General features: G+C 41.9%; 1 protein-coding gene across 1 annotated transcript in view; it reads right to left on the bottom strand.

Annotated features, from left to right (window-relative positions):
- Positions 1-1,139: 1,139 nt before the first annotated feature.
- tnn (tenascin N) overlaps positions 1,140-20,670 on the bottom strand; it is a 36,050-nt gene continuing 16,519 nt past the window's right edge. The window contains exons 9-19 of the mRNA XM_076745238.1: positions 13,670-13,933; positions 11,356-11,619; positions 10,798-11,061; positions 8,663-8,926; positions 6,139-6,269; positions 5,253-5,391; positions 4,961-5,112; positions 4,462-4,558; positions 4,197-4,361; positions 3,153-3,316; positions 1,140-1,821 (exon numbers count right to left, since the gene is read on the bottom strand). Coding sequence (XP_076601353.1) covers positions 1,672-1,821; positions 3,153-3,316; positions 4,197-4,361; positions 4,462-4,558; positions 4,961-5,112; positions 5,253-5,391; positions 6,139-6,269; positions 8,663-8,926; positions 10,798-11,061; positions 11,356-11,619; positions 13,670-13,933 — 2,054 coding nt within the window. The 3' untranslated portion in view covers positions 1,140-1,671. The remainder of the gene's footprint in view (positions 1,822-3,152; positions 3,317-4,196; positions 4,362-4,461; positions 4,559-4,960; positions 5,113-5,252; positions 5,392-6,138; positions 6,270-8,662; positions 8,927-10,797; positions 11,062-11,355; positions 11,620-13,669; positions 13,934-20,670) is intronic.

The following is a 20,670-nucleotide window of genomic DNA, read 5'->3' as shown; positions in this document are numbered from 1 at the left end:
TCAGTTTTTTGTGATATTATTAGCAGTTTTCATTGAACTTGGACTGGGGCAGCACTTTATGCTGTGGCCCCATTGTATTTTTCAGCTAATAAGTCCAAGATATAGTCATCTGTAATCATAGCATTTGCGTATTTGAACCTATCTTAGAAGAACACTGACAGGCCGATGTGTCCATTGAAACAGCTATTGGTGGCTGTAGTTGTTCCTCCTGTCTCTAAAGCTCAGCTGAAGCTCATGTGTGGCTCCCTCAGTCTACAGTCACATTGAAAGTGTGCTAGAAAGCTGCTAGTATAGCTGGGCATGTGTTAATTCTCGAAGGATCAATACGGTGATGCAGTCATAGCATCTTGGTTGTAGTTAAAATATATAAAACCTCCGCTGGTATTCCCATTGTAAACTGCTTTTATTTATTCATTGAGTGAATGTACTGCATGAATATGAATGAGAAGCTAATACTGTTTTGACACATGCATGATACAATTAGTTAAAAAATAGCCATACACAGGATTTTAATTCTCTCATTTCTGACCTTGAAAACCCTGATTGAGGCCCTGTTGGAATATAAAACCTTATGGGCCATGAAGGCTTAAAAAGACTTTTCAGTGAATGCAAAATTTATGAGGAGCAGGGGCTGCAAATCAATTCTGGCAGATTAGCAGGAAGGTTGATTGATGTGCTCTGTCCTTGTCACATAAAGTAACAGAGTTTGTAATAAAAAAATGTAACTATGTAATAAAGTCAAAGTCAAAGCAGTATTAATAACCTTTGTCAGCTTTTGAGATTGAAAACAAGAGTTTGGTCATCAAGTTCGTGAGGATGAGGCAAACAAACCTCATTCTGATCGGCGTTTGATATGGGCGCATCACATTGATTGATATGCGCTGTCTGTATTGTGTGAATGTAAAGCAGGAGCAATATGTCGTTATTCTCTGGCTTGTCCTACACAAACTAATGTGATGTGACAGAGTTGGCAGCACAGCGGCAACTTAATGTGACACAGCTTCAGCTTCATAGTCAATAAACTCAGGGCGCTAACAAATTGTCTACACTTGAACTGAAAACAAAAGACACAAGACACAAGCTCCTTTTTTAACATTTATGTTAGTATGACAGTACTACTATACACAAAAAGGCTGCTACTCAAATTCTTCATAGGACATAAAATAAACAAATATAATACAAATAACCTCGGCTGCTGCCCTGAGGTTTGAAAAAAAAAGTTAAAATGAATGCAGTAATAGGAGAAAAATTGGATTTCTTGGTTCCCAATTTACATCTACTGTTTCCTGATTTATAATTGAGGTTACCAGAATCAGTGAAACATGTGTTGTTAAAATTACAATTGCATTATAACTGATAGAGTAAACTTCAGTTCACTTCAAAACAACTCCAACACAGTTTTCTATTCACCGCTCCCCCACTATCACACCAAAACTCCCAATTTCTGATGAATCCCACTGTGCACAAACAGATAATAAGTTACTATTGCATATGAGCTTTGCCCCAAAAGTGTACATATTGTCCAAAAGCTGAGACACGTACAAGCATGTAGACCAGTGGGAAGCCTCGCGTGGTCAAAGCACAGAGACACATGTATGTACATATGCAATCTAGTGTGATGGCAGGTAAATGGGACTGACGGCTGTTGGGGTTTCAGTTGGAGCTGCTCCATTACTTCTGCTGGAGGTTTGTGGTTCTGCTCTTCTGCCTGGCCGTCAACGATCGCCTCTTCCTCATGGACATGATTCCCACGGGCCGGATCTTCATCTCAGTGAAGTCGAGGGACGTCAGGTGGCCCTTCCACGGTTTCCAGTTCACTCCCTGACAGCAGGACAGCAGATTGAGCCAGAAAAATTAAGATTAAGAAGGGGAGAAAAGAGAAAAGGGGAAAACGCAACATACGGTTAGAAGGAGATGATGGGAGTGATGAGGGAGACGGGAGAGGGCAAGACAAGGGGTGAGAGACAGAGAGGAGAGGGATGGAGTCTTCGGGCATGACAGACAGGCAGAATGACAAACACTAATAAATACCAGCCTCCAGCTTCATTTCATGTGAGCACAAACTTGTTTTGACTGTTATTGCATCTCGCCAACAAACATTGCGGGAGACATCTGCAGCAGCAAAATTATGGGTGAAATCTTGACAAGAGCAGAGATCTCCCCTGGCATTTCCTTCAGTATCAGTCTCCCTTAGACATAATAACTGTTGTTGTTACTCTCTCAGCCTGGTAAAAAAAAAAAAAACACTTATGGTTTATAGCTGGTGTGAGAAATGTGTTTTCTTATCACTGCTGATGGATTCAGGCCATTTCTGCTTCACCTCAACAATCCAAAACAAAACAACTTGAAGTGGGCTGGAGTGAAGCTGTCTTTGATTGCTGACCAGGGAACAGCCTCCTGGTCAGCACCTTTTTTTTTTTTTTTTTTTTTTGTGCATGGTCAAATCGTGATAGGAGAAGCGGGTTTTGTTGTGAGCGGTCATCGCGAAGCTACAGACTGTAATTGTTCTAAAAAGAAAAGTGAAAACACAGCAACACTCTTCCGAACTTTGTAACTGAAGCTGAGCGTTGAATCCTCCAATAACCGCTGACTTAATGAAGAACAACACTGACATTTTGAGCTGAAGATTCAAGATGGCAAACACAGAAAATAAAAGAGGGTTTGGGATCACGTAGGGTATGAAAGATCAATATTTGGACAGAAAGTGTAGTCTAACTTCATTTAGCAGATCTGAATGCTAGAACTTCACACAAAGTTGGAGAATAAAATCATTTACTGTGAAGGATGAAGTGAGGGCAAGATGTTTGACAGCCTCATTTTAAAGTTACTTCTTAGGTCAGGGTACGTCTGCCATCACATAGTACTGTCAGTGCCACCTGTTGGTGTGAAGGCACATTGCAGCACAAGACTTCAGTGCTTTGTCCTTGATGCTAAACCCTCAAAACCCTTAATGTTTGATTGGAGTTTAATGAACAGCATGCTTTAAAACACATAGGTTTGTAATCAGTTTTGTGCATGTATGCAGAATTATGCAGATTTTTTAACTTTCTGTTCTTTTAAAGACATTTTTAAACCCACATTGGCAGATTCAGAATAATCCCAGAACATTTTGTATATATGATCCAGTGCAGAACCGCCTCCCGCCCACTCACCATACTGTGCCTGCTGTCTCCCCAGTTTCCGTTGAGGTTGGCCAGGTGACAGTTTTTGTACCACCAGGCGCCGCGGTGGGTCAGGGCACAGTTACTGAGGGCGATGTCATTGTCTGAGTCAACAGTAGTCCAGGGCCGGCCTTGGTGGTAGGTCATAGCATCACCTGGGGATCATCAACAATAATGACCAATATGTGTTTTTGTCATGTATGTTGAGATTGTTTGCTGATCTGTAACATGCCATCATTCATATGTCTGTCCTTCCTGGGGGAGGGATCCCTCCTCTGCCGAGGTTCTTTCCTTTTTCTCCCTGTTAAAAGGCTTTTTGGGGGAGTTTTTCCTTTTCAGGGGTGTAAAGACAGAGGGTGCTGTATGCTGTATAGATTGTAAAACCCCCTGAGGCATATTGTAATGGGCTGTATCAATAAAAGTGGCTTATTGACTAATCAATTAAAAATTTAGAAACTGCAAAAAAAAATTTGTAAAAATAAGGACAAGCTGTATACAGTCCAACCTTCCTCTATCCATAATATATCCACACAGACTTTATGCTGCTCACTCCTTTCTCTTTCATGTGCTCCCCGATGGAAGAAATTTAATAAAATGCCAAATATAGAGCGATACAGTATATGTTGTTTCGGCACACTGCAGTCTGTGTAGACACAGTGTCCCACTTGCTGTGTATCTGTCTGGCTTCAAAGCCCACTAAAACCCTGCCTTCGTCAGATACAGTCTTCCCTACACAGCGTCTGTCTATAACTCACTGAACAGAAGTTTCTCAAACAAATATCCCACCTACTGTTGGTGTGTATTTGCTTTCTCAGCACCCCACAGAATGATGGGTCGGGGTGCCTATTGCTTGAAACCCCTGTATTCCCACCCCTGTCTGTCTCAGTGCCCTCTCCCCGTCTCTACAACTCCTTCTATTTGAGCCAAGTGTCAGAGAGAAAATGCAAGCTCTGAAAGCTGCTCATGTTGTCTTCTCAGTGTCAGATCTTTATATTGCTTTTAGTTTGGAGAAGAGTTTAGAAGCAAAAGGCCCACCTGCTGTCCCGCTGTATTTGCCAATAGTGAGTTTGAACTTCTGCTTGACCGAGCCGATCTTAAAGTTGTCATACACAGCGTAGACTCTGTCCGAGCCAAGGCCCAAATCAAACCTCAGCTCATACTGAGTCGGAGTGTTGGTGAGCTCGTATATCTTATCCAGACCTGAGGGAGAGAACGTGAAAGCAAGAAGAAATACTCATTACTGTTCAAACGTGCATGCATCAATGTCTGCAGAAAACAGACAGAACATTGGCGTGCTCACCGATCCAGAATTCGTCTGTCATGTCGCCAAAACCTGCTATGTACTGTCTCCAACGTTTCATAAAGTCCAGCTTGCCGATGTTACGTCGCTGGAGCACCTGGAAGCAGCGAGCGCAGGAGTTTCACTGACAGCTGTTATGCAAATGTTTCAAACAGTTTGCTTTGGGTTGTTGGTTGTCATTCCCAGCACTGACATTCCAGCAGCAATAAAACTGTCAACTGCTATCATTAAAGGGGCAAATTATTACAGCATTTCCATGAAGGAAATTTTAAAAAAGGCTGGCCAAAATAGAAGTATCTGGAGCCAAGATATCTTGATTTGGGTCCTGCATTACCCATAAGGCAACTCAACAGCATGTGGGGTTCCTTTAATGTTTACTTTTTAAAATTTTGTCCACATAATAAACATTACTGTAAACAAAAATATAAATTATCATCAATATCCTGAAACCTTATCGAAAGATCCATATTTTGATCTGAAAGGTATCAATAATTCATACCAGCCAGCCGCCTCCGTCAGTGTCCATGTCGCAGTAAACCTCGATTGGTTTGGAGCGGTTGTTGTTGATGTAGATGGTGTAGATGCCGCTCTTCTTATTGCCATTCTTCATGATCTGAAGACAGTCCATTGGGAAGGGGTACAGCAGACCAACTAGAGGATGTGATGATATTATTAATGGTTATTTCACACTCATGATGTGATACGTCGCAAAGAAAAGACCATATGAAGAAATGGCATCATATGCTTCATCTGTGGACCTGCAGAGGACAGAAGCGACTCAGCAGACAGACCTGTTTTGAAGACGGTCTGCACCACCTTGCTCCTCTTGTTCCCCCTGTAAGCAATGATGGTGACGATGTATCTCTTCCCCATCTCCAAACTGGATACAGAGAAACGACTCTCGCCGGCTCCAAGCTGCTTTTCAACTGTCTGACCACAATAAACAGCAATTACAGTTAATCTCACTGAACATTACAATTAGAAAGTAGTGTAGCCGTCCCATAAAGTGTTATGTATATAATGTGGTCTTCAGATCAGTTTCACTGTGTGAGTAATGGGACTATCTTGAGCATCAATAAGAGACAGGCATTAAACGGGCTCTTCAATTCTTCTGAAATCTTAAAAAGGTCTCAAGGAAAAGATGAGTCACTGCATCCATGCACTTAAAATTGCTTTTAGTGGATTTGTTTTATTTTTGACCACAAGAGGTCAGTGTTCTACAAAGCTTCAATTAAACACACACTTACTGCGGCCCCAGCCACAGTAAGTGTGTTCAAACAGTAAGGAAACTGTTTTCCATATAGCATTTGCCTGCTTGTAAAGACAATAATAGGACTTAAAATACAGCATTGCATAGTTCAACATTTGGTCACAGGATGCTCAAAATAACTGCAGCTCTGCTTTCACCCTCTGCAGAATAAAAGGCTTTTGCGTCCTCTAACACTCTCTGACTCAGTTTTCCTTTTGATGGTTTGTTCTTTGAAATTTAATGCAACAGTTGTATACGAAAGAAACGTAAATATACCCTAATGTGCTTATATCTGTATTTACAAACTGTGAGACAAAGATTTTAATACCTCAGTTGTGGTATTATTATACAGCATTGTAGGAAAACTGCCTGGACAAAGCAAGTGTTACTGGAGATTTTTGGGCCATCACGTTGCCATGGCTTAGTACCTCCACGTTGCCGTCCTCATCTCTGTAGGTGAGGATGTACCCCTCAATGTCAGCGAGAGGAGGAATCCAGGACAAAACAGCAGAGTCCAGCGTCACATCTGTCGCCTTCAGGTCCGTAGGGCCATCAATGTCTGCAGATGCGAGTGTATATCAGAGGGGATTACAGCGCAAGAACAAGGGGGTGTCTACTGTAAGTGCATTAACACATTTTATAAACTCAGGTCTTGGGTCAGCAGAGATTTTAGTGCTGCTTTCACTTGAGTAAATTCACTAAAACTGGGGGAGATAATCACCTGTGAGTGACTTCAAAAGAAGATGAGGTTGTCTTTGATTACACAGATGGTATAATGTTTTTAGTAAATGATCATTTTAATTTTCTCTTTAATGTCTGTACATTTTATCCTTCAGTTTTTACAGTGCAAACCCTTTCTCATGCTCGCATGTGAATTAAGTGTTCGCCAAACACACAATTTTCTTCCTTTCTTCCCTCTATCTCCCTCAATGACAAGTGCAGCATTAATGTATCAGACACTGCAGCCTCTCTCCACCTGAAGCACAACACCAGAGATGACTACCATCCACCTGCAGAGTTACAAATTGCCTCTGCAGATAAACCGGCACTTATCCTCCGCCTTATTTAAATGCTTTGGAGCTTTGACCTGAAGCAGGCGCTGAAAGAATTTGTCTGACACGAAGACGCCTGCTGTAACAGTAGGAGCCTTAACCTCCCGTGGCTCAAGAAATTAGAGGAAGCGCATGTCACCATGACGTACAAAATCAGCCCAAACAATCTATTATTTATTCAAGTCAAGAGACATACTTTCAGCTTGGTACTTATGAAAACTACGCCTTCTGTTTATATTCAAGAATCATTTAATTGTCAGTTTTACTATCACTGAAAAAAAAAACCTCTGCTCTCCTGGTAATTAAATTGTAATGGGAAAAACAGTAGGACAAATTTAGTAGCACAATTGGTATGATTAGTCTGTGAAATGCAGTGATGCTGACTGGAGACAGTTTAAACTGACATTAATGGTGCTTGTTACTAGGTTCAATAAAGTCACAAATGTAATAACACAAGCTTTTATGTATCCCAGATGATATCTTCTGACACAATGGCTTTCTTATCTGGACGCAGCACCGCAGTGGTCTGCAGCCACTGATGGCTTCTAATGAGTTACGACAAGACAAGTTTATAATCCAAAACTCGGCCATTTGCTGCCTAATTGAAAAAGGTCCAGCTTTCACTTTGAGGTTCGTGGTGATTTTACAGATCATCTGGCTCACACAAAGATACCCCTGTTGTAACCCGTTCGCCATGTGCTGCTGCTGCTATTTTTACCCCGTTAAGAGACATACCCGGTGACCTGGCCTGGCCTGTGGGAGACATTTCCTGCCAGAGCACAAATTTTGGTGCTTGCTGGTAGTTTTGAAGTTCAGAGTGAACAAATTTAGACTTTGCACTAAATTTAAAGTTTAATAAATCAAAGGTCATATGGCATAAGAGTTGATGGATTGCTGTTTTGTGTGTGCATAAATCAAAAGTATCATTATTAGTAAATGAATAAATAAAGCAATTTCCTAGTTCACAAAATGTGGTAGATTATTGCTTCTGTTTTTGAGACTATCAGCAGTTTTAAAGGTTATACCGATATATTAAAAAGGCACAATTACAGTCTGAAGGGTCTCACATATGATGCAAGCACCACAGATTCCCAAAGAAACAACCCAGATGTATTCCCTGAATTCTCAGACTTAACCTTTGATCCCTGTGATTACCAGCGTATCCAGCATTATCACATAAAACATCATTAAGGAGTAAAATACACCCATAACTGCAGGAATCCACAACGCAATTCAGAGCTGCTTTTCTGCATAAATCAAAATCATGACATTTCAACTCTACAGGAATGAAGTTACTGTAGTTATTGGCAGCAACTTCCCTGCCTCTATATACATGGAAATATTGCTTCAAGTTACTGCTTCTGTAGAACCAATATTCCCCCCAAACTAGGGCCACATGTAGCAGACCCTGACTGAGTGGAAATTCCAATCAGCAATCTCAGACTAAGACCTTTGTTTTTAACAGTAACAGAGCAGTTACCTGTTTGAATTTGTATATGCGAAGAACCTGGAAATGAAAGACAGCTTTGTGCTGTGATCACAGATCACAAGAATATAAAAAAAAATCTAGAATCTGTCTTTCTTCCTTTTGTTTGATATGCAGTCCATATTGGTGGTCCTCATCCAATTTCCAGGTCTGCTACAGAAAAAAATCCTGATTTCTAGATTTCATCCATTTTTGTTTTAGTGTATTTAAGCCTAATGTGGATTTAAAAATTGAATTAACGATCGGTGAATGTTACCATATGTGAGCTGCTGCTTTGCTTGTGTGTATCAATATCTGTGAAAAGAGAAATCTAGACTGAAAATATGTCCGTTCTTAGATGTTAAACAACGAATTGCCATTTCAAGAGAAAGGCGAGCTTTTTTGGTAAACCCTGCCCATTTGTAGCGTATTAACCTGTCTCAGCTGTTGTTGAAATCTTCCTGGTGGCTTTGTACCCTCTGATGGCCCAGATGTAGACAGTGTAGAGGACCCCAGGCCTCAGGCCAGTCAGCATGTAAGATGTGCTGTCAGACCCAACTGGGATTTCCTCACTTGAGCCCTCAGAAGAGCTGTAGGTTAGGATGTAGCCATCAATGTCTGCCTGGACTGGATCCCAGGACACGCTGAAGCTGGACTCTGTTTCATCTCGGGCTAAGAGGTTAGCAGGAGCATCCAGTTCTAGAGGGAGATGTTAGTGGTTGTGGTTAATATACTACTGATGCAAACTTCAAGAACTACTGGTGCAATCTACAAGATTTTTTGTTTCATTTTTCACCCGAAGGTGAACAAATGAATTCTTTCGGCATGCATTTACTCAAACTATTAGTAATATGCTGCAAAAAGGAAAAAAATATTCAAACATTGCATCATGAAAAAAAGACACCAACTCTATATTTGAGATGTGATATAAGTTTAAATCTTCCTGCTAGTTTGTCGTCGGTCACTGCTCAAAAATAGATGATATAATAACACAAGGACCAAGGAAATAAGCTTGGAAGAGACAGCATGGGATCCCAGAGGTGTCTCTGTACTTCATCGACTCTTCATCAGAGCTTTAGCTAAATGTATGTCCACTGATTTTAGATGTGTGTCTCACAACACACTGAAGATCGGCCAAGAGATTATTCGGAGCACCCAGTTATGCATATGGAGTCATAGTTCAAGCAACAACTGAGAGAACTTCGCCTGGAATAAGGACATGAGAGCCCACTCCAGGAGGCAGGTCTGCAGCTGGGTGAATCTCGTAAGCAAATGATATGGATTGAGCACACTTTGGGAGTGTGACACAGACCAACAAAAAGTGTCTCGTTGAATGTGCATCACTTTGGGAGAGACAGAGCCTAATCTAATACTTCATCTAATTATCTAACTCATTCAGTCTCTTTTCCCTGGAGCCTTGTGGACCTGCATGTTGCAGGGAGGAAAAGACTGGTCATAGCATTTGGCCTTCTGGGCTTGGTGGAAATGCCTGGTATCCATTCATAGGTACTGCACACAATGGACTGTTCAAAATGTCAATCACGGAAGCAGCTGCAAGGGCCTGTGGTTAGAGGGTGAAGAGTGCTTGTGATTGGGACACCTCAAGAAACCGGTAGTAGGCAGCAGGAGTGAAGAAGGCTGTCAAACTGAGAAAGGAGTCCTTCAAGACCTTCCATTGTCCTCTTGTGGTAAAAGGTGTCTTGTCCTATTCAGGTAAGTAGGCAGCTGCTCCAAGGATCAGGGTAAATTGGGATTTTACACATGAGTTACAGCGAAGGAGAATGACAAAACATTAAGGGGATTGGGTGTAGCGAGGCAGACATTATATCAGACCATGCTAGAGAAGAGGCAGCTGAGCCAAAAGAAATGACTTTCCTGAGTCTCAATCTTCAGTCCATTTATCTGTGGTCACAAACACTGGGTAGTGCAGTGCATGTGACTGAAATGATCACATTGTTGGATACAAGAAGCTGAGATGAGGTCCCCCAACACGTTGTCTGACCTCAGTCTGCATGACAGAGTGAACAACTCTATTGATCTGAGAGGAACTATGAATAGCACTGCCGCTTTTCCAGAGTAGCAGGTAGAGGTGTTTTGGTCACTTGGAAAGAATGGGCCTGACTGATTCCTTATGCTCCATATATGACTGAGTGAGGGGAAACTGCAGGGTAATCACAGGACATACTGGACAGACTGCACCTCTGAGCTGGCATGGGATTGCTCAGGAAGAGCTGGAGCAAGTTATAAGGGAAAAAGATGTCTGGGCTGCTTTGCGCACCGTGACCCGCATAAGAAGTTGGCAAGTACATGGATGAACTGATGGATGAACACATTGGAAAACTCCCTAAATAAACAAGCAGACTCTGATTAGTCTACCATGTGAGAAGCACATTTTTCTTTTGGGTTTTGCAATGGAGTGTTTCTGTCAAAATAACTAAGATGAAGATAGGATGTATTAAACATGAACATGGCCCCACAAAAGATTATGTGAGGTGAGTTTTTTTTCAATTGAGGCATTGTCTTTAATTGGTCAGGTAAACGGGTTTGACAGAAAATGGTGAATTTGAGACCTGTCTCAGCTTGTGTTGAAATCTTCTTGCTGGCTTTGCTTCCTTTCATGGCCCAGATGTAGACAGTGTAGAGGACCCCAGGCCTTAGACTAGTCAGCATGTAAGAGGTGCTGTAAGGCCCCACTGGGATCTCCCCACTAGAGCCCTCAGAGGAGCTGTAGGTTAGGGTGTAACCATCTATTTCGGCCTGAGCTGGATCCCACGACACACTGAAGCTGGACTCTGTCACATCTCGAGCTGAGAGGTTAGCAGGAGCATCCAGTTCTAGAGGGAGACGTTAGTAGAGGATATTAATACACTACTGATGCAAACTACAAACGACAGTACATCCAACTTATCCAAAGAACTGGCCTTATGACACACTGAACCAAACCTTTCACCTTTCACTACGTTTCACCTTTGGCCAAGAACTCAGTAGGATCTATGTATAGAATTGTGTTTTTTTCATAGACTGGTTACATGTGTGCATGTAGATGAGCATTTAACATTAAAATCTCTCAGTAGCTGGTAAGATAATTAAGAACTTTGGCTTGGAAGAGAAAGTTGTAGATTTGAGACCTGTCTCAGCTTGTGTTGAGATCTTCCTGCTCGCTTTGCTCCCCTTGATGGCCCAGATGTAGACAGTGTAGACGACCCCAGGCCTCAGGCCAGTCAGCACGTATGAAGAAGTGTCAGACCCAATTGGGATTTCCTCACTCGAGCCCTCAGAGGAGCTGTAGGTTAGGATGTAGCCATCAATGTCTGCCCGGGTGCGATCCCAGGACACCCTGAAGCTGGACTCTGTTTCATCTCGGGCCAAGATATTAGTAGGAGCATCCAGCTCTGCATGGGGAGTTCAGGTTAGTACAGACTACTGAAAGACATGACTACATCCAGTGCAAACACAACAACTACACACAGCTCACCCAAATCAGTATAATATAGTTACCTCTTACACATAACCTCTTTCACTGTGTAAGAGGATAGAAATGTCAAACTTGGATCAAGTTTGGAGAGATTTGATTATTGTTTTTTTTTGTTTTGGTGCTTTTAAACTCTTTAGAAATGATGAATAACTGTAGATTGATGATTTAATTATTACCCAGAAGAATGCTGTGCCACATCTTATTCAGTTTTGGGTTAGGTTTTCAATCCAAGTTTGACATCATATCACACTGTTTTGTACTTTGAGCATATTATGAGCTATGTTAATTAAAGAACATGCAAACTACCATAGCAAACAACAGATGGAGACAGAATACTGTTATTGTTAAGAGAAATCTGAACCACCGATGTGGTGTGATGCAGTATCACTGGTTTGGGTTCTGCATGAATCCCATATATATCTTGTCTCTTTGCTGTTCTACATCACTCTGAATGTTTCCATTCTCCAAAAACAAGTAAAAAAACACAAAAAGGTTTTGATTTTAGCACTGAGATGAAACCATTCAATATGTATACACTCTCATCTCTCCTTCACCATGACAAAGTAATAGTAATTGCTTCCCCATCTTGTTTATGTGATAATTAACTGAGATCGCAATTGCTAACATCACCAGTTAGCAAAGTGAGTTTCAAGCCACTTCAGATATTTGCATCACTGTGCACTCCCGCTGGTTGATGTATGAGTGAAGTTAACGGAGCTAACATGTCTGCTTCCCTCATCAAAAGGCACCAGGAAAAATCTGAAAGCTGAGCCTGAATGAAAACAAAAAATATGTATAAAAACAGAAAAAAAATGGAAAAATCAGGTATATTGAGCAACTCAAAACAGTTTTTAGTCATCTGACTAAAAGCAAAACAAAGGTCTTTCTGCTTACACACACACACACACACACACACACACACACACACACACGCACACACATGTCACAATATATCATACACCTGCAGACCTGCATAGTTGAAAATGATAAATTCAACAAATTATTCATAATAAACTAATAACAGTGTGAATGGGGTTGTGTGGATTTCCATTTGCTGCTCTCATACTGTATTTCTGACCACATCAAACATTTACACTGCTGGCACTGAACAGTCGCAACAATACGAATGTGTGAACTGTCTTTTCTTTTACTGCGGAGGGCTTAAGAGTCCTAAATGTTTTTGGTCCCCGTACTCAGCTGAATTTCTTAGAGAGATTTGGATATATGCCAGGCAGCACTCGAAAGCGTTCTTCTGCTGCCTTTCTTCAGAGACATAAAAGCAAGCGGACAGCCACAGCTGCTAAACTTCATAACGGCAAAGATTAAGAGACAGGAGAACAGAGGAGAAACAAAATAGCTGGCTTTATTGACTAAGCAAAATTGTCTCTTCTCAAACTTCTTTCAGACACTCAGCCCGGGGCTAAACTAAACTACCTTTAAATGAGGTGTCCAGCCCAATTATGTTAAATAGCCTTTTTCAGTGAGAGTTCAAGTTTCCCTCTTGGCAGTTAGGTAAAGAGGGGTTAGTGTGCTAAGTGCAAAATGTCTACTGTGATGCTTTTTACTTCTTGCCACTACAAAAAAGACAAGGAAATTGTGCAGAAAACCCAGCACACAGAAGATCAAAAGGAAATGATTGGTGCGTTGTACATAAGGGCTATTTGAGGTAAGAGCGTCTTTCACAAAGCAGCTTAAGAAAAGAGACACTTCAAATATCTTTCCCTCTGTTCACAAACTATAAAGAAGAAAGAAAGGAAAGAAGCACAGTGCCCCAGAGCACTTGAGATACCTGAGAATCACAGGTTACTGTGTGGATGCTCGGCCCACAAAAAGGATAAAAACGTTTGTTTTCACATTGCATCTACTTATATTTCCAGCATTTATATAAAGGTCATCTGTGAAGCTCGAACACACAAAAGATCAAATACATCAATCACCCCTATAATGAACCAGAGTTCAAAGTTTACCTGTTTCAGCTTCAGTTGAGCTCTTCCTGCTGACTCTGTCCCCCTTGAACGCCCAGATGTAGACAGTGTAGATAACTCCAGGCCTCAAGCCAACCAGCCTGTATGAGGAGATGTCACGTCCTACGGGGATCTCGGCGCTGGAGCCCTCGGCGGAGGTGTAGCTCAACATGTAGCCGTCTATTTCCGCCTGGACTCGATCCCATGAAACTGTTGCAGTGTCCTCTGTTACTTCAGTAGTGATCAGGTTACCCGGAGCGTCAATGTCTGAAGAGGAAGAGGTAAAAAAAAGGAAACAAATAAAAAAATGAGGAGTGCTTGTTCTCCTCTGGTTCACTGCTCCTTCTGGTCCATCCACACTGGCTGTAGAAACTCAGTTGAGCAAGAAGCATAATCTAACTGCACACTGAAAAACAACATAGAACAGGGGGAGGCTTGGGTAATAAATGGAAAAATCCATACAACTGCCAACTGTACCTGTCAGCAGCAGGACTGACAGGTAAAGTGGGAGAAAGTAGCACAGGCTGGGAGGAAGGAGAGGGATGAAATGGCAACTTACTAAAGATCCAACAAATCCTCATAAATGACAAAGGTTGTCCATCAGTGCCTTCCATAACGGCCAGTGTGACAAAAATGATCCAGCCTCTCTTAAGGTTTGGATAAGTTTAGGAAACTCTACCAGGTTAAGTGTGGGAAGTTATCATTGTAACGGTTAAAAGCACAAATCTTGACTGTTGACAGGAGACAATATGTGAACTGCTGTCTCCCGTGTCAATCACTAGACCTCCCCCCAAACCTGTCCTTAACATCACATCCACATGTAACAGATTGAGAGAGGTTTCAATCAAACCCCATAACAAAACAAACAAGACCTCCAAATTACAGCAACTACAACAACTAAATTGATCATTTGCCTGTGCTCTGTAGAACCGCTCATGTAAATTTATCTGGTGACGCGTCCCTATCGGCAGGACGACCTCCTTCGTCTGTGCTCTTCAAAGTCATTACAAATCACTGTGGAAAGTTACATCAGTTTTGTGATGTGACGGCGCTATGGTTCAGGTTTGGTTTAGGCATAAAAAGGACTTGGCAAGTTTGAGGGAAAGAAAATGGTTTGGGTTAAAAAAGTACTTAGTTAAGGTTGGCGAACCACATGGCTTGGGTTAAAATGTCTACTTTGTTAAGGTTAGGAAACTTTCGTCCTCATGGTAACAATAATAAACATGTTGGTTAAGATTGATGATCGTGGCGATGCTTTAAAACAAAAACCAAAACAATATTGACCGTTAGTCGTTAACAGGAAATGAACAGCAGTCTACTAACCGATCTATCAGACGCTTTGTTACGATAAGAGATAAAATAATCCTTTATTAATCCCACAGCAGGGAAATTTGCTGTTACAGCAGCAAAGGGAATAGTGCAATAGTAAGAAGCCCGAGCAAAAAAGCAAGATATGATAAATGAGTAAATAATATGAAAAAGTGAAACAAGTTAGCGGTTGAGTTCAGGGACTGCTGACCTCCTCCCTCTGTGGACTTTGCTTCATAATAACATGACCTGACTTGCTCCTTTGCTCCCTGTCACTTGAGTGCAAACATATGTCACTTTGGTGTTTTTGCTGAAATGACTGATGCTGTTGTTGTTTTTGGGAAGATCGCCTCAACAAAACAGGGATGCGTTCTACTTAAACTGCACCAGAAAGGGTGAACATAGATACAGCGGGTGGGTCAGCGAGGTGAGTAAAAAGCAGCAGAAGCAGCAGCAGCAGGAGGCAGGAGCTGTAGTCTGCTGCAGAAAAGAGCACCTTGAAGAAATGTCACTTATTATTTTTCTTTCTCCGTCAGCTGACAGAGAGCGTATGTGGCATCCAAAACTTTTCCAAAATAAATGTACACGCGCTTGTTATCCGTATTTGGTTCTGTATGGCCCCTGAAGATGACATTATGCACCAAAGGAGAATCTGTACTCAAGGGAGGAGCTTCAAAAGAAAGTCACAGCACATAACGTAACCCGCGGCCCCGTTGACTGAGCGCCACAGGATGAGCTGCAGTGGGAGGAAGACACGGCAGAACACAGAGCCTCTGTTTGTAAAGTCAGCCGGCCTGTGAGGAATCAGAGGAGACATATGGAAGACGCAGGCGGAGCAGTTGGTGGTGCATGTGTGTGGACGGGTGTTAGTCTCTGTCGAGGGAATCTTGATGAAAGCGAGGAGAGAGAGAGAGAGAGCGGCAAAGAGAGAGAGGGAGACAGAAAGTAAGAGTCACCGAGGCATAGTAAGAGAGACACAGAGGAAGTGAAGGGAAATGTAAAAGCAATCATCATTTAGGATTATTCCTCTGTGGCAGCGGCTCAGCCGAGGTCAGACTTGTGTCAGTGCACAGTCTGCATCATGAAAACTGATTGATGATGCGTCCAGGAGAAAAAAGGAGCCATGCAACTGTCTAACTCCATAAGCCCTCTTTGTCTCCCTTCTCTTCCTCCTGTTGTCACTTGTCCGTCCTTGTGGCTGCGCTGCTTGACAGTCTGTCAGGAGCTAAACCACAGTAGGAATTTATAATAGCTCCATTTTATTAGGATTGAGTGTTTCCTCCAAGGCCTGAAAGCGAGGGGTCATTGAGTAGTCTAAGTACCTGAAGTGATTTCTATTAAAGGAGCACAGTGTACATCCACTGATTATGTAGGAAAACACACATTAACAAGAATATGCATCCTCACAAATGACTCAGCATGTCCGTAGCCATCTAAACGTTTGGAAGGCACGCTGCTTTTTTAAATCAAACATCACACACTTTAAACAGTCAGATGATTAATGGGTTTTGAATTGATTTACTACAGTCAGGCAGCCCAGACATTAAAAGTTAAAACCATTTGACAGTTTGAAGTGGAGGCCACTGCTGCTTTTCATCCCTCACTAGGAATTATCTTAAATTGTTATTTGGTTGTAATTACGTAAATAAAGCTTGTTCTCCTTCAAAGCCAAGGTTTTCTTCTCTTTGGTGCTATTTTGTTACCCTCTGCAGTTCTTTTTTACTCTTATCCTCCGCTGTCTTGGCTGTCTGACATATTCTAGATGTTATTAGATCTTTTTTTTCCCAAGTACTACTACTTTCTGACTGTGCCTTGCGTTTGCTCTGAAGTTACAGCCCATGATGGATTGAGCTTCTCCAGACGTTCTACCCCACTAGCTGCATAGCAACAGTGGCTACCGGGCTGCAGAACACGAGCTGTGGCTCTGGCCATTTGGAAAACAGCTTATCCATTATGGGTGGCATGTTCAGCAGAGGCATCGACCACAAGACGCACAGTAACAGGCCGTCTTTCATCATTTACAGCCTCACAGCTTCACAGCCTTGCTGCAGCGGAAGCCATGCAGCGCGTCTGCAGATGGAGCAGGGGGAAAATATGTGTCAATACGTGCCATTGTTTCAGAGACTACAGAATGTCAGGTGTGACATGTGTTTTGTTGTAGAGTCCCCTGGGTACGACAGGTTTTTTTTTCATGTTTGTCCAACGATCTATCTGTACTGTAAGGAGCTCATAATTCTTTATGACAGAACTGATTATTTTGCTACATCTAGAAGTAGACGTAACATACAGTGTGGATGATACGAAAGGCCCCTTTTGCCATCGTTAATCATCCTCTCATTATCATTTCTGTCACTGCACTAGCAGGCGTACAAATCTCACAGTTTTGACAGACACACCATTAGATTTTTTCACTTTCCAGAGCCACATTAACAGCATAGTTAAAAATGGATTTTACCATTTGAGAAATATTGCAAAGGTAAGGAGCTTAATATCCGAAGAAGGTGCTGAAAAACTCCATTCGGCGTGACTATATTTACACACTGCTCACTGGAATATACAAAAAGCATCTCAATCGACTGAAATGACTGAAATATGACCATATAACACCTGTCACCTGAGGTCATTACACTGGCTTCCAGTAAATGTTAGAATTGATTTTAAACATTTTAAATCAAGTTTCAATCCAATTTCCTGTTGTGTGATCCAGACCTAACATGTACACAGTTAGATGTTATACATACACAAAGAAAAGCCTGTCCTCAGTACGGCCTATCGTAAACTGTAACTGATGACTCGTGAGGAGGCGGTGCTGTATTACAGTATGTATCCATAACTATGGGCTCAAATGGCAGATCTTCCTCTAAATTCCAAAACCACTGGAAGGTGCAGGCAGTTTCTTAGCCTTGCTGCAGACACATGCGTTTACATTTATGTTCACACAGACACGAACAGACCAGTGTGGTCTCTCACCACACCAGTATAATGAAAAAACAAGGAGGGGTTACAATACTTACCATTATCTATATAAAATATCCCTTTGCATATTTTCACTTGTCATTTTTTTTGGCATCTACTGTACTGAGCTGGTTCAGGAAACACTGATGGACAAGTCTGTGCAGACAGGGTGCTCCCAGAGGGCCTCATGAGGTGCTATAGTGTGTCCAGATAACATAAAGACTAAACATTCAGCTCCTCCACCAAAGCCAAGTCCATCTGCTTTTGGTTATACAGGCCTTGGTGGCGACTTTATTGAATCTGATTCAGCAGCAGCAGCAGCCGTGGTGTGCTATGCTTATACGCCTTATAATCTTTTGGCAGGTTAGTGACTATGAAACGTCTGCTCCGAGTCGAGATCACTTTGGTTCTGGTGTTTTCCTAAATGTTAGCTGTCATCATTTCATTTCATTTGAATCATTTCCCTCTGGAACGGATTGGCTGTTAAAGCACGCCATCCAGCCACCCGCAGAATCACACGTGCAGGCACGCAAACACACACACACACACACACACACACACACACACACACACACACATATAGATTGTTATGTGCTGCAACACATACCACAGGCTGAGAGAGGATGATTTATACAGCCCCTGTGGATGCACATGTGGAGGTCCAGTCATAAATATTAAGCACAGTGTCATTCAATAAATAAATCCAGCATTTTGTCCTCACATTTCAGCAAAATTCACAGAAATCTTTTTTTTTTAAAAGCTTTTTAAAAAACATGTTTTCCCTACTTCTTTCATCTTGTAGATACATAAACAAATTCCCACAATGGCTCATTAATTCATTCATTCTGCATTTTTTTTTTTTTTTAGTGATGGCCAGTGAAGAAAGACTGAAAGAGAGTGAGGCACCACAGCAAAATCTGATTAAAAAATACATGTTGTGAACTTGAGAAAGAGAAAAGTGAGAAAGAGAAAGGAAGACAGATGGTTATAAATGAGGAGGAAATATAACCGCTTCTATGATGGAGACAGTCAGCTACAGCCTCTCTGGGCAAAAGCTCAGTTTCATACCATAACAGCAGCTACACAGTAATGCATTAAGTACTGCTACATAATGTCACTGAAATTGCCTCTTTGTGACCCATTACTTTAAAATTCTGCTTATTCTTGGCCTTGATATCCCTTGAAATATCTTCATATCCTCCTATTATTCCTGCTCATTTTTTTTTTTAACCTTCATTTCTTACTGTAACCACAGAACTTACTGTCTTCTTTTTCTTTATTGCTGTTGCTCTTTTGTTGTGTATTTTCTACATTTCCTCTTTATGTTCCTTTTATCTCTCACTGCGTATAACCACTGCTGGCCCCAGTGCAAACCGCATGTTTGGTGAGATAATAGGTGAGTGTGCTCTATGTTGCTGAATGCCAGCCTTCATGAAACCAGCACAGTCTTGCTGGCAAGCAGAGCTGAGGACTATCCTCCTCAATCACCTCTAAGCCTTTTCTGTGAAACACCTAAAATGAAGGATTGTAGCTGCTGGAGTGGAGACAAGCCACTGTCTGCCTGGTGTAGATTAGCACATTCACACACACATGCACACACGGGCACACACACATGCACTACATAAGTATGTGGCACACTCACACACAGAAAAAAAGATTAGCAGTGACAGGGCCCTTGAGCACCTGACTAGCTGCAAAAGAAGAGAGGTGAGTCTTGAAAGTACCGAGCTAACACCGATGAGTAAAAACCATTAAATTGGCTGCCTCAGGGTCTAAAAACCGAAGAGCCATCAACCTGGAGACTGCTTTTGAACCAAATACGCTCTTAGGGGGGATAAGAGCAAAGGTGAAGGAGGAAAGAAAGGAAGGGAAACGAAGAAAGACAGAAAAGTAGAAAATAACAAAGCACAAATGAGCAGAATAATGGCTGTAACTGAAGACCTGTCGAGCCATTGTGGGCTATTTGTCAGTCACTTAAATAATAACTTCAAAGAAGCTCAATGTCAGGGCCAGCTGTGAAAGTGAAACTGCAAAATGAATTCCTCCTCACGTCCTAAAACCAGTCCAGAACACAGCGAGACCAAATGTGTCGAACTCAGTGCCACACTGCTAAAATCTGACATTACCAGATGGACTCTGCAAATCACCCCAACCATCAGGGAGCATCTTGTGGTCGTTACACCGTTCATATCGTGTTTCCCCTTTGGTGACCAAGCTCACCACAGCCATTAGGGCCAGTCCAGATTATTAGGCTGTAAATTCCAGACCTCCATCATTAACCCATAATTGTGCTCCTTGCTGGCTGTATTCATTATGCTATTACCATTGGCTGTGTGTGGATTGTAATACCAGGTTGTATCACACAGCTCATCAGTATTGTGTATGACAGATTATGTGTTTTTCCTATTAGACTCTGACCACTGGTGAATTATGGGTGGACTGTCAAGAGCTAAGAGCTGTCTTTGATGCCGCACCCAATTCAAAACAAAGTGGAATATGGATTCCTTTGCTGTTTCTTCAATGTGTTTCACTTCCACAAGTGGCCTATCTATCATTTTAAGTGTTACCCAATTCAGACACAGTCAGTGGCAGCACAAACACGAGATTTCCATCCAGTAGTAGTTCATTTGAGAAAAACTGGGCCCATTTTGTGGTTAGTGATAATATAGAGAATTTCCTAAAGCACTGGTCACTGAGTAACACATGATCTAACACGGATGGTGGATGCTGATGCGTTGACA

This window comes from Chaetodon auriga, chromosome 12, assembly GCF_051107435.1.
Source record: "Chaetodon auriga isolate fChaAug3 chromosome 12, fChaAug3.hap1, whole genome shotgun sequence".
Taxonomy (NCBI): domain Eukaryota; kingdom Metazoa; phylum Chordata; class Actinopteri; order Chaetodontiformes; family Chaetodontidae; genus Chaetodon; species Chaetodon auriga.
Note: the sequence above shows the minus strand (reverse complement) of the source record. Positions and strands in the feature narration are given on the sequence as shown.